General features: G+C 45.3%; 1 protein-coding gene across 3 annotated transcripts; it reads left to right on the top strand.

The window, feature by feature from the left end:
- The first annotated feature begins 201 nt into the window (after window positions 1-201).
- Window positions 202-12,483, top strand: LOC116572789. Of its 3 annotated transcripts, XM_032312116.1 has the most exons (8): window positions 202-244; window positions 4,401-4,498; window positions 5,546-5,612; window positions 5,748-6,235; window positions 6,332-6,461; window positions 10,149-10,427; window positions 10,585-10,835; window positions 10,936-12,482. In XM_032312116.1, the coding sequence occupies exons 4-8, from the start codon at window positions 6,191-6,193 to the stop codon at window positions 10,957-10,959; spliced, it is 729 nt and encodes a 242-aa protein (XP_032168007.1). In that variant the 5' UTR covers window positions 202-244; window positions 4,401-4,498; window positions 5,546-5,612; window positions 5,748-6,190; the 3' UTR covers window positions 10,960-12,482. The 3 variants fall into 3 exon arrangements, 1 of the variants encoding a protein (XP_032168007.1); XR_004278519.1 differs by lacking the exons at window positions 5,748-6,235; window positions 6,332-6,461 and having other exon boundaries at window positions 10,149-10,835; window positions 10,936-12,483; XR_004278520.1 differs by lacking the exons at window positions 5,546-5,612; window positions 5,748-6,235; window positions 6,332-6,461 and having other exon boundaries at window positions 10,149-10,835.
- Window positions 12,484-14,289: the final 1,806 nt, after the last annotated feature.

Here is a 14,289-nt window from a genome sequence, read left to right as displayed (position 1 = left end):
TCAGAGCTTCGGAGGTATTGATCGTGGCCTTGAACAGGTCAATTTAGTTTTTTGTTTTTTTTATTTAGAGAGAGAGCAGGTGTGAGAGAGGTTGGAGGGGACAGAGGGAGAAGGAGAGAGAATCGCAAGCAGGCTCCAGTGCCAGCTAGACACAGGACTGGATCTCACAACTTGGAGATCACCACCTGAGCTGAAATCAGGAGTCCGACACCCGTCGACTGAGCCACGCAGGTGCCCTGAACAGGTCAGTTTTAATAAAATCAATAAATATGACAACACTAGCAACCGAACACCCCCGACAATGGACTAGGAACAATTTCACACTTACCTATGTTTTCCGAGGGTTTACACCAGGGCAGAGCCAAATGCTTCCCCTCCAACGTGCTAATTCTTGGCTGTATTCATGAGAGTAGCAGACACTACTCCTAAATCAGTTACTGTTTTAGATAACTTATGTTTGTTAACTTATTTCATTCATGCAAAAAACAAAACAAAATAACAAAAAAAAAAAAACCTATTTTAGAGAGGAACAAGCTAAGTAAGTTTAAGCAACGGTCTCGAGGTCACCGAGCTAACCAGCGGCAGAGTCAGAATTTGCACCCAGGCCCCCTGCCGGAGTGCGTGCTCTCAGTCTGGACACCACACTCCCTCCTCAACAAGATCCTCTGTCCCAGCACAGTGAGGAAACAGAAAAGAACACACCACCACCACTTGTCGAGCAAGTGAGTGAGTTATAAATTATTCAGTGTTCTCTTAGCTACTACTCGTCTAAGCAGTTGGAAGACCCAACTACACAATGCCAAGGAAAAATAACACAGGCCCATAAACAAGATCACAATAAATCTCTGTACTGGTCACATTTGCTCTGGGTAGTTCAGATCAAGTTGTGCAGCCTAAGGTACAATTTACTCTACAGGTGACTGAAAAAGAAAACCACATCTAGATTATTATACAAAAATGGCGTGTATTTCTTGTATGTATTAGAGTCTCTAAGAAAGCTTTCCACTCCTTGCCAGTTTCTTAGCTAGGAGGATATGGAAGTAGACGCTGGCTTCACAAAGACAAAGACCTGTCCTGGTAGTGGACTGCCTTTTGATAATTGGCTACATTTTAACTGAAAGGAAGCAGAGTTTTATTACCACATTTTTTTTTTAGAAGATTTTATTTATTTATTTGACAGACAGAGATCACAAGCAGGCAGAGAGGCAGGCAGAGAGAAGGGGGGAGGCAGGCTCCCTGGTGAGCAGAGAGCCTTATGTGGGGCTTGATCCCAGGACTCTGGGATCATGACCTGAGCTGAAGGCAGAGGCTTTCATCCACTGAGCCACCCAGGCACCCCTTGCATCACATTTTAATACACAGTAGAAAACCACACTGTCTTAGGACTGCTTCAAGTTATATTTTTTAAGTTATATATTCTACTTATAAATATATTTTTATATTTGAAAATTTTTTGTTTCCTCCCTTGGCAGATATTCTGCTAAAAATCACGATGACACACAAAAGATTCTTGTGTTGACTGCTTTGGTTGATTGATTTGCTAGTACCCATTTTATAATAGCTCTCTGGGCTTTAATGTTCATTGGGTAGGACAGGAGTATGGTTTATCATTTCTAAATTTCATTCCATTTTGTAAAATAAAAATATTGCCCAGATAGACCCAAGATTTCAAGGCCAAGTACAGTTGCTGACATATTAACATTTCATATTCTAACCTAATTAGTGGACATGGATCAATTATCTGTTGTAAGTGATGCATAGAAAGTACAAAAAATATTCAAGTAGAGAGATCTATAGATTAATCACATGAATGCGCTAAATTACTGCCTGATACCCAATCATTAAAGAGGAAAATGGGGGAAAAATGAAAATCCTTTAAACAACCTCAGATGATGGAAGTACAAGTTTTTCTGGAGTGTGTTCCCCTTAATATTATTAATTTTGACCATTCTCATTACTTTCTCTAAATACAAATGAATTTCAGATGATTTAAGGAGCACCCTGAGATGACAAGAACATCTAACAGAATTAGTGACACTTAACATCAAAACTTCAAGTGGCTTTAAAAAATTGAAAAGCACAAAACTGAATCATTTTGTTTATATCAAATCATTAAGAAACCACCCTCTGTGCACATGAAAATGTTTAAATTGAAGTATTGTTTTTATGCTGTCACATTTTGCTTAAGGTTTAGAGTTTTGATGTTTGTTTTGTTTTGTTTTCTAGTTTCTAGTTACTAAAACCCATTCTTTGGGTTTTAGTAATCAATGAAGTTAAGTTCCTAATTTGTTCGTTTACATACAAGGGGCTCAGTGTTTGTCTTCAGATCTGGGCTTGTTTTCAGGTCCTCACACCATTTCCCACTGACAAGTGTTTTGCCTGGAATGGTTCTGGGAAATCTTAAGCCAGAGCTGCTTTTCAGAAATGTGCAACAGGTCTTTCCGTGTGTTGTTTATTTCCAGGCCACTGATTTTGTGCTAGGAAGTTCCTGACATCATGTGATATGCAATGCAAATAAGACAGCCGTCTCCTGGAATAAAGCTGGCATCCTTCTGGTGCAAGAACTTGTATTTGTGGGGAGTGACACACTTGGACAAACTGACCAACATGAAAAATGAAAGAAGAGAAGTTTTGCACCATCAAAAACTCTTAACAGCAGAGATCTGATATGAACTTGAAGGAAGCTGTGGTGAAATGGGTAGAGTGTACCTTCTGGAATCAGACCTCCTGGGTTGGATCACTTGATCCAACTGCTTGATCTAATTGCCTCAGTTTCCTCATATGCAAAATGAAGATGACAGAGAGATTGTCATGAGATTCAAATGAGATAATGAGCACAGGGTGCTCCATGCACTGTCCCAGAGTGTGAGCACTGAACAAATGTTAGCTGTTGTAACAGAGAATTCAGGACACCGGCATTGAACAGGGCTCTTCCAAGCTTGGGAACTTTGCAAGGTCATAGGCTGTAGGCGAAAGGGCGAAAGGCTGCAATCATGCAAATGGCATGATGTAATTAAAGACTTGGCCTTATCCTTAGAAAAGAATTCCCAAAGTAGTACAAATCATAAAGGCATAGTCACAGAGTTCTTGTAGAACTCCTTGCGTCTATTTATGAAGATAACAAGAAGAGTGTGGTGTGTGTGTGTGTGTGTGTGTGTGTGTGTGTGTGTGTGTGTGTGTAGTCTTTGTGCTGTGGATCATGTTATCACGAAAGAACAAGCTGTTACCCGCTACAAGATATCAGGCACAGAATCCTTGCAAAGTGGTTTGGGTTCATCACCCAACACACCAGCACAGGCCCAGAGTCCATTCTCATTGATCTTCTCTCTGATGAGCCTCATGAGGTATTTTTTGAAATTGCTTAGGTAAAAATAAAGACAATTCATCAAAGCCTTGCAGGTTGGTTCTCATAGAAGCTCCTAGAAAGTTCGGTGAGACTGAAGTGTATGCTCTAAACGCCACTAGGTGGCAGAGGAATGTTATGAAACCAGCTAATCTCAGAGGACTTGGGTGCATCCTGCTTTCCTTCTCATAGCTGGGTGGGTGGCCTGTCTGCAGGGTCCTGACAGGACCTTCCTGTAATGTGGACTTTTAGTCCTTGCCCTTCCACATACTCAGCCTCCAGAGAGTCTGTGACTTTGGACGGCAGGCCCTAGCCTCACCTAATAGATCAGGATTGTAATTCTACTGTTACCCAAATCCCTAAACCAAAAATATCAAAAGCTTTCCAACTTTTGAAAGCTTTATTTTCAAGTTCGGAAGAAAGGGCAACATTCTTTTAGGCACGTTGCCGGACACTTGTTAACAAGGATGAGCCCAACACACTGGGATGCCATCTTTCCTCCTGACATTGGGCAGATCCACTTCTTACGCCCCCCCCCAACTCTATTTCTATACAAATCTTAACTTTTTAACCTCAGAAATCATTCTTTTGGGATATTGAGCAATGTTTCTAGTGCTCCAAAATTTGGGAGGCTAGATTGAACTAAACTTGAGAGATTTAATCAGTTGGTCTTATTTTCATTTTTGAAAAGATAAGGTCCTGAGTCTGAGCTGGAATGCATTCTTTTCATTCCTGGGGTCTAGCTCTGCTGTACTCTATCTGGAGAGAGTTCAGGATGGGTTTGATCAAGCAGCCTGTATAAGCAGAAAGGAACAATCCTTCTGGAAAAAGAGCTGCTGTAATGTCAGGTCACCACCACATGAAGCAGAAATCCAGCAAGTTCTGCCTTATGATGTGTAATTTTATTATATCCAATATAATTTTCTAATAGTAACAATACTTTCCCTCTATTATTTGTAACCATCTAATTAATTGTTCTAATTTATGGAGAGAAACCAAAGATAGCTAGTTGAGGCCCTTGGCTTAAGAATCAAGTCTTCCCCCTCTCTTTCCACAGGGCAGATGTTGACTGGAGATTGGAGCATGTGGCCTGAAAAAGATTCATGTAAAGAGACATGATCAGGCCCTCACGGTCTCCAAGGACACGTTCTCGAGGTAACAGGGAGTTGGGTTCAGAGGTGGCAAATAAGAATATGTTCTCCCACTGGACCCCCTTCCTCCCACCTCTGTCCAAAGAACTCATGTGTTTCAGATCTGTCCAAGGCCTTTGTCGACAAAGGCATGTTCTCTTACTGACCAGCCACTAGCCTCTGATGTTAGCTGAGATGCTGGCAAACCATTTTCTGTCCATCCAGCCCCATCTGCATGTGATTGCCTCAGTGGCCATTTGCTCCCTCTGTGAATGGAGATTCCCAGCAAAGGATCTGTTTCTTGGCTTTGGGGAGAAAACCCAACTTTCTAATAAAGGACAAATTAAATTCAGGGGCTTCCAAATTAAGTCCATACACACTTTCTTCTTTATTATTATTGTTATTATTATTATTTTAAATTTAAATTTAACTAGCCGACATGTCGAATACTCATTTCCTTCCTTAAAGAACCCCTCTGCCTTGGTAAGCCGGGGGTTGGGTCCTGGGTTCCTCCTGCTTCCCATAAGGGGTTCCTGAAAATGCAGCCCAGTCAAGGGCAGCACGGACCGAGAGTGAAGACTGGAAAGCTAGAAGGTAGGGGAACAGCCATACCCTCCTTTCTGAGCCTCCCATCTCTGTGACCAGGTGTCCAGGCCCTGTTTTGAAAAGGTGCCGTGAAGTGGAGAGCAAGCTGGGAACAGCTCGCCCTAGGAGCCTACTTCATTCTGGTCCGGCTGCGAGTCCTTGTCTCCTCCCAGGTTGTCACTCGAAGATTCCCCGCAGCTGGAACCACTGCCCTGCCTCCTTTCCTCTTCTAGAGCCCCAGCTCCCCCTGGCTGCACTCGGAGCCAGTGTCAACCTCTGGCTGGAGTCCCTTGCAGCCCACTGGGTTGCTGGCCACACTTCTTCCCGCCCCTGGGAGCCTGCTCTGCTCCGTGCTTTCCTCCCTGGGAAGAAAGTCATACTCATTTCAGTGCTTCCCGTGCTGGCTGGTTTCTTGCTTGTTAGTGGGGGAAATTTTCTCAAGGAGCCATTGCCATTTCATGTATGTAACATTTGCTTTTGTGGCTAGGTGCATATCTGAAGCTTTGAGAATAATATTGGGGCTTACCCAGAAATTTGCAAGCTTGCTCTCAATGGTGAGTGAAAAATAAGGTTTTCCTTTTAAGGACTCAGTTGTGCTGCATTGGGAAGGGGTAAGTGTACCCTTCTGTGGGGGCTTTTTAGAAGATGGACACTCACTCCCCACTCCGGGCCTCCATACCTCATTTCAGGGTGCTTGAGGACCCACAGACTTAAACTGGCTGCTGGAAGACAGAAAGAGCCCCCACGCCACAGTCGGTACGGGTTGCTGACTTCACTCGGCACGAAGCTCACAGGTTTGAGGTTAGTCTTTATGGGCATGATGGGAATCTTTGCCAGTCGGGCATGTATTGACCCAGTAATCATCCTGGAAACTACCAAGATGATCCCAAAGAAGACACCAAGTCATATTTTTGATAAATCCAGCTAGCACGTGGCACGTACATTAGTGAACAGAAACCCACATTCTCAGAACACTCAGGTTTGGGTTCTAGAACTGCGCAGGGTACAAAAATCATCATGGAGGCCCACCCGTAGCCAGAGTGGAGATGGAGGACCCAGAATGTGATTCCACCACTACCGACACCCCCTACCCCGCCCCCGGCCGCCACCGCCCCTGGCTGTGGCCGCACACATGGATTATGTCACCGCCACTTCCAGCAGTTACTATTTTAACCAGGTAGTGCCTGAGTTCTGCCTGCTGGAAAGTCATGGAGCGACCTTCCTCCTGTGTCCCTCCCCCTCCAGCAGTGACAGAGTCTAGCCCTTTCTGCAGGAGACGTGTTCTGCCCAGAATAGACCTTGGCTCCTGGGCCACCAGTTGCAAACCTGTCTTCATGATGGAGGGGCTCTTGTTCCCTCTGCTTTAAGAAGTGTCCCCGGAGGTCAGGCCCAGTGGGAACTCGGTGAGTGTCCCCTCCCGAGGCAGGGAGGAAAGGGGAAATGAGCTTGTCGAGCAAAACGTTGCTCCTACCCAGATTTCACTTCCGTTTCAGAATGCAAAGTGACAGAGGGTGCTCCAGGCTCTCAGAGGAGGGTAAGGGGGAGGCGGGGAGAGCATGAAGAAGCAAAAAGGTGGCCCCTCCTTGAGCAGTGGGAGGGATGCCCTTCAGTTACCCTTGAAGGTGGTGATTCCTAGTCAAGGGTCTGTTTTAAATGGAATTTGGTCCACCTGAAGAAGTCGAGTTTTTCTCAGAATGTCATTCTTCGTGTGTGTCTCAGATAGGAAATGTGAATATTGGGTAAATCAAGGCAGATAAGGAGGGATGTTTTAGCTTTCCTCTGGGATGAATAGAGAGTGGCTCTACAGGGGACCCTGAATCATTTTCCAGTGCTGCCTAAGATCAAAGGAACGTTTTGCTGTAAATACGAATGGAACCAAAAGGCACCTGAAATGAAGGAAACATTCTTTGTGTCTGTGTGCGTGCATAACCCCTCAGGCGATTCGACAGAGAAGAAATAGTAAGTAAATCAGAGCCCCATTACACATTAGCAGCTCTGAAGCAGGGGCTTTTTCAAAACCCTTAAGTAAATCATTTTATTTGTTAAAGGATTTTCACATTGGGGCATGGGGACTAAAGTTCACTCTGCTTCTTGACGGGGTTTTCACCACCTTGAGCCTGTCTCCATCTGCTCGAGCTGCCATTAACAAAATGCTGCAGACTGGGTGGGCGGTAAAATGACAGAATTTATTTGCTCACAGTCTTGGATGCTAAAGTCCAAGATCAAGGTGCTGGTAAGTTTGTTTCTTTTGTGAGATCTCTCTCCTTGCCTTGCAGATGGCCGCCTTCTTGCTGGGCCCTCCCATTGCTGTCTCTGTGAGCACATGCCTGATGTCTTCCTTGCTCTCTGTGTCCTGATGTCCTCTACTTTTAAGGACACCGATCATATTGGTTTAGGGCCACCCTAACAACCCCCTTTTTATGTAATCATTTACTCCATTGGGTATGGGGTCAGTGTAATCCATTATCTACAGATCATGCAAAATAGCAAGTTGGCCCGATGAATTTTATAGGAAATTTCGTTAAGCAGGAGAAGACTCCCTAAGTTGTCTTCCTATGTAGTTTCTGGGGAGCTTCGCTGAAAATATCTCTTGCCTTCAACAACTTCCCCATGACTCTTCCTTCCGCAATCACAGACGGCTGTTTGGGATCTGAAGGTTCAGAAGTAGGAGGTCATCCTGGGTTTGAGCCTGGGGCCACACAGGCTACACGGAGTCTGGAAAAAAAAAGCAGATTCTGTCAGTTTTAGAGGCTGAACATCTGATACAGTGAGGCAAACCTGAGTTCAATGAGAAGCCAGTTACACACACCATTTACCCACATCAGTTACACACATCAGTTACACACACCACACACACACACACACACACACCATGCACGCACACACACACACGAGTGCACAGAGACCAGAAAAGTTTGTACCTGTCCTTGCATAAAGAAAGTAACATTGGGGGCGCCTGGGTGGCTCAGTGGGTTAAGCCGCTGCCTTCGGCTCAGGTCATGATCTCAGGGTCCTGGGATCGAGTCCCGCATCGGGCTCTCCGCTCAGCAGGGAGCCTGCTTCCTCCTCTCTCTCTCTCTGCCTGCCTCTCTGCCTACTTGTGATTTCTCTCTGTCAAATAAATAAATAAAATCTAAAAAAAAAAAAAGAAAGTAACATTGGTATTTGTTACTGGTAGGGATTCCCAGCCTGTGCTGAAGAATGCCCTTTGTCCATAGAGGGTAAAATAATACTTTAACCCCCTTGATCGATCGATCTCTCTCTCTCTCTCTCAAATTTTGAAACTTCAGAACTGAATGGGGAGCACAATACTCAAGTCTGCTATGTCAGCCATGGGAACCCCTTGTCTGTTGGCTTCAATGTCATGTGATGGGGTGTGGGCGAGATGGGAAATGGAACGACATCATCCTTGGGTGTCCGAGAGCTGAGTAGCAACACCTTGATTTCTTTCTGGTGCCTAGTCCCCATTCTGAAGTGCCAGAGGTCCAGGAAGGAATAGGAAGTCAAGAGCACAGAACAAAACCTGGTGATAAACTGAGGCAGATCCTGGCCTCTGGCACCAAGGCGGGAAGGAAAAACAAGAGAACCACGGGAAAGTACAGCTTGCTGCACGAAAAAAGCCAAATCCAAAGAATGGGAAGAAGAGGGACCTCCGGAATTTAATTTTTTACTTTGGACCAACAGAGTATCTTGTAGCCCAGAAACACTTTTCCTTTGGACTCCAACCTTGCTTTATGTCCAAAACAGGACTGGACATGGACATTATGAAGCCAAAAATATCAAACAACTCCAGATCCTTGGTTAAAAACATTAGCAGCAACACACGATAGAGCTCACCTCCCCCATTCTTCACATTTCGTTTTGAGAGGAAAACCACAGGCCGAACTTAGCAAGTGGTGTTATAATGAACTCACAAACCTTCTTCATGTGCTTGCTAGTGGTTTCTGAGCCTCTAATGTAAGATGGTCTTATTTAATATGCGTTGTGGAAAGAGGAAACAAAACCACATTTTTAGTCTCTTTTTGCTAAAGTCCCTTTCGTTGACTGTTTCTAGGTTTAAAGGAATCGTTTTCTGGTGATTTATCTATGTAAATTTGGGATGAAAGGAGTTAACATGTGTCAGTCGGGATTCTTGTGCTCGCTTTTTCTGGTGATTTATCTATGTAAATTTGGGATGAAAGGAGTTAACATGTGTCAGTCAGGATTCTTAATGGCAAGTAACAGAGGCCAAGTCTGGCCCCTTAGAGCAGAAAGAAATTTATCCAAGTGTGTTAGATCCTTCTAGAATCCCAGGAGGGCTAGACAATGAAGCCTGGAGGCTATGCAGTCAACAACAATCCCCCAAATCAATCCTTGAGCTGTTCCTAGGGGTTGTTCTACTGCCTTCTCCCTGAGCAAAGGGATTGTTGCTTGCACTGTGACCCCTCTCAGACCAGACCAACTTCTGAATCATCTATGACCTGATTGCAGTGCCCACCTCCCTAGGCAACATGCCCCCAAATTCTAACCAGCTCCTCTGGTTCTCACGTTGTTCCTTCTTCTCCAGAGATTCCTATGCAAATCTTCCCCAGCCCCAGTCTTTTTTGGGAAACCCAACCTTGTCCAGTGGAAGGGGGCTCATGCTCTAGAACTATATGCCCCAATGCACCCTCGTTGCTTTTGCTCAGGTTGGTGTTGTTCTGTCTGGAGTAGCACCTGGGTGGTCCAGACCCCATGATCTCTGAATCCTTGAGGCTGGACCCCTTTTTCCCAGTTCTGCCATGAGCATGGCAGGCACTCTGGATTCTGTGACTACCTGGCCCTTAGAGCGAGCTCATGCATAGCTCCAAAGGAGGGACAAGAAGCCTCACAGGGCAGTCTAGTGTAGACTCATATCGAGGGAGACAATTCTCATGTACATTTCAAGATTCTCTTCCGACACAGCGAGCCTTATTTCTATGCGGAGTGGTCCCACCTTGGAGTAGTCCAAGCTAGTAAAGAACCCATGGTGCTTCCTGTTGGCTAGTCCCACTGACATCCTGGGAAGCTCTCCTGGCTGACCATTTATGGAGAGGACTTATCCGTCTTTTTGTTCTCCATCTCCCTCTTAGGGGTGGAAGGCAGTACGGGACCTGGTGCCACTTCTTCCCATTACCGTGTCATGCCATATACTGAACATCTAATGGAGCAGAATCACCAGCTTGAGAACGAACTATGTCTATTTTTCTCAGCTGTAAGCTCATCGGAAAGAGTGAGAGGTATTTTTTTTTTTTCCTTCTCCCAACAGAGGGACCAGGTTCTGTGTTCTGGATGTCTGGACTTCTGTCTCAGAGGAGCATTAGATGCCTTTGTTTTCAATCATCTAGGAGACAGGACTCAACCCAGCTGGGGTAAGGAGGGCTCCATGGGTTGAAGGGGAGGGGAAGAGGGTGGTCGGGGTGGAGCTCTAAGGCTGGTTGGAGGGAAGGAGGGGAGATCTTGAAATAGTAAAGACGCAACCCAGTCGGCAGGCACTATCTGATGAACGGTGACACTTTGGACCACCAGGGCTGGTCACCTGGAGGACAGAGAATGATCAGGTACTGCTGTGCGTGACTCTAACAGCCCAGGCAAGTGACCCCCCACTACTAATCCTGGCATGCAAGGAGGGGTGCACAGGGCATTACCTCCCTGCCAGCACCTGGACCAGTTGGCCTGGACTCATGCCGCTAGCGAGGCTCACTTCCGATGGAACTGCAGCCCGGGGCAGACGGCTGGGGACCACACCCACACGTCCAGTTGATCCTGGAACAACACAGGTTCGAACTGCTCGGGCCCGTTGATTCGTTATACCAACTAAACCCCCAACTTTATTTGGATGTCTCCAGTTTTTCCACTAATGCCCTCTTTCTGTTCCAGGATCCAGTCAAAGGGGCCACATAGCATTTAATCAGCCTCTCCAGTCTCCTCCAGTCTAGGACAGCGTTTCTGTCTTCCCTAGTTTTCCATGACCTTGACTGTCCTAAGGAGTAGTGGCCAGCTATCCTGTAGAATGTCTCCCAAACTGAGTTTGTCAGATATTTTTCTCATGCTTGGACTGGGGTTGTGGGATCTGGGGAAAAAAAATCCCACAAGGGTGAAGTGCTCTTCTCATCACATCCTGTCATCAGACGGTCCGCGACACCCACATGGCATCACTGATCATGTCAGCCTTCATCGCTCAGTGGACGTGATGTCTGCCAGCTTTCACCGCTGTCAAGTTACGAATCCCAGTTCCCTAGTCTCTTCTTCTAAAACCACCCAGCCCTTTTTTATTTGCAATAGAAAAATAAAGAAATAGGATGCTGCTTGCAACTGAGTGTCACGGAAGCGTTCTTGACTGTTATATTTATATTTGAGCAAGGGTTTTCTTGAAGCCCTCTGCCTCGACCAAAAGTAGCAACTCTAATGGTAGGAATTTCAGGCTCTGTGACAGTTGGGTGTGGGCGTGTGGGCCTGGGTGATAAATGCAAGCAGCGCGCTCCATCCTCCCGCTCAGGCGGGGCCCCGCGCCTCGGCCTATATATAGGACCAGAGCATAGAGTAGCCTGTTCATAAAATCTTGGTACAGATTTGAACACTCAACACACCCACGCACATTCAAGGGACTATCCTACCACTTATTTGCTAACACGGGGTAGAAGTGCAGATTCAGAAGGGGTGATGATTGTTTACCCAGGACAAATTAATCATCTTTGGTGGAGAGCATCACTGGAGAGGAATATGGCCCCCTTTCTATTTCCAGTCCGACTTGTTCCCAACGAGACAGTCACTCCATTTTGAGAGTAAGCCCCTCCCTCCATCCTTGAAATTGGAAGCTACGTGGAGATAGATATGAAAATAAGCATACAGCCCCCTCCCTCAGTGTTCATGCTCCCCGCACAGAGAGATGCTGTTGCAATTATTTGATCTTAAGGCTGCCTATTTCCGCTCCGGATATGACTTCAAGCATCTCTTCTTTTCTTAAATGCCTCCGATGACCCTAAAAGGTATGGACAGACTTTCAGGTTTAATGCTTTAGACGGAAAGTATATTCCTGGGGTTGGGGTTGGGATCAGGAGAAAGACTACGGATCATTCAGAACCTCCGTGATGACAAAGTGCTTGTTGGAACCTTGCAGAAGTTGTTTATTGGGCTTCTGACTCGTACAGAAACAAGGAATTCAGCAACAGATTTGGAGCAATAAAGCATGGTAATGTTTGTTCACACTTCGTGCTGTCAGAATTAAGATTCAGTTCCATAAGCCCTCGACTTGGGTCCTTCACAGAAACCATCTCATAATATCACTTCACGTGGGCTGTGTTACAGCAGTTCTGCGGGAGGTGAGAGCAAGGCATGGATTTGATGGAAGGCTTTTCTAGTGACTGGAGATTAGGAAGTGGCCTGGGGGGGGGGGTGGTTCTGAATTCAGAAAGGCACTCTAGCGTCGGCTCAAGATCAAGGGTGAAGTGAGCCTCCCACATCCACCTCATTTTAAACCTTCTCTTTTATTCAGCCCTTTTGCTGGAAGTTGGACTGCAGGGCAGAGGATTAGGACAAGATTCTGCCTCTGCTCCTAAGAGGCTCACAGTTTGGAGGGGGTGACCACAGGGAAAGGAGGATGAGAGACAGAAGGATGAACAGTGGCCAGAGTTACCCAGGTGATGAGGTGGGGTGGGAAGAGAAGGGCATTCTGGGCACGGGGAGGGGCAGGGACACCTAAAAGCCCCAGAGGCAGGCTGGGAGAACTCCCCGTAGTGAAAACTAACCAGCCTCCATGGAAACAATGGGATTTTGCTTCTCTCTCTTTCTTTTTTTTCTTTCTTTTTTTTTTTTTTAAGATTGTATTTATTTATTTGACACAGAGAGAGAGAGAAATCACAAGTAGGCAGAGAGGCAGGCAGAGAGAGGGGAGAAGCAGGCTCCCTTCTGAGCAGAGAGCCCGATGGTGGGACTCCATCCCAGGATTCTGAGATCATGACCTGAGCCAAAGTCAGAGGCTTAACCCACTGAACCACCCAGGTGCCCGTATTTTGCTTCTCTTAAAACAAATGGCATAACACATTAAACTTCTTTTGAAATTAACATGCTAACAGAGGTAAGGAAATCTGGGGAAAAGATAACGGGAAGAGAAAGGAACCTTAAATGTTAAAGGAGATCCGGAAGCTGCTTTCAAATGTTATGCTCTGGGTATAAGAATTGATAAATGGATACACAGAACAGAACACTTAACCTTAAAGAGACCCCAGGACATTTCTGTATTTAATAGATCATAAAGAACTAATGGAGGAAGGTGTGAGTTATTCAAAAAGTGGTAGAGAAATTGGTTATTTGTAAGAGATTGAAGTTACAGCCTCATTGGAGATATTAAAATACATTACAGATGGATTAGCATAAAAGTAAAACATGAAGCCTTTTAAACGAAGAAGAAAATGTCACAATTGAACATTTTCTAAGTACCACATCAATGGAAGTAATTGTTCTGAAAAAGAAAGAGATTTTTCCACAAAATAAAAGAAATTCTCCTGTATCTAAAGAAACACTAAATAATAAAAAGGCAAATGATAAACTGGCAAAAATATTTTGACACTATGATAAAGGGTTAATAGTTTTCTTTTACAAGCAGACTTTACAAAATATTAAGAAAAAGTACACCAGAAAAACAGGCAAAGGACGTGAATAGAAGTGCACACACCCAATAAAAGTTAAAGAATGTTCAACCTTGGAGGTAACGAAAGAATGCACAATAGGGGCGCCTGGGTGGCTTGGTGGGTTAAAGCCTCTGCCTTTGGCTCAGGTCATGATCTCGGGGTCCTGCATCAAGCCCCGCATCAGGCCATCTGCTCAGCAGGAAGCCTGCTTCCCCTCTCTCTCTCTCTCTCTAGGCCTGCCTCTCTACCTATGATCTCTGTCTGTCAAATAAATAATAAAATCTTTTTAAAAAATGCACAATAAAATGAAAAGACAGTAGGGTGCCTGGGTGGCTCAGTGGTTAAGCCTCTGCCTTTGGCTCAGGTCATGATCTCAGGGTCCTGGGATCGAGCCCCACATCGGGCTCATCAGCAGGGAGCCTGCTTCCCTCTCCTCCTCTGCCTGCCTCTCAGCCTACTTGTGATCTCAATCTCTCTCTCTGTCAAATAAATAAATAAATAAATAAATCTTTTAAAAAAAGATGAAAAGATAGCATATCTTCACCTGTCCAAGTGGCAAACATTTCAAAAGAAGGGACTCTGGCAATATGTACTGTGAGCCGCG

The sequence above is a fragment of the Mustela erminea genome, chromosome 14 (genome assembly GCF_009829155.1).
Source record: "Mustela erminea isolate mMusErm1 chromosome 14, mMusErm1.Pri, whole genome shotgun sequence".
Taxonomy (NCBI): domain Eukaryota; kingdom Metazoa; phylum Chordata; class Mammalia; order Carnivora; family Mustelidae; genus Mustela; species Mustela erminea.
This window is presented reverse-complemented; position numbering and strand designations above follow the sequence as displayed.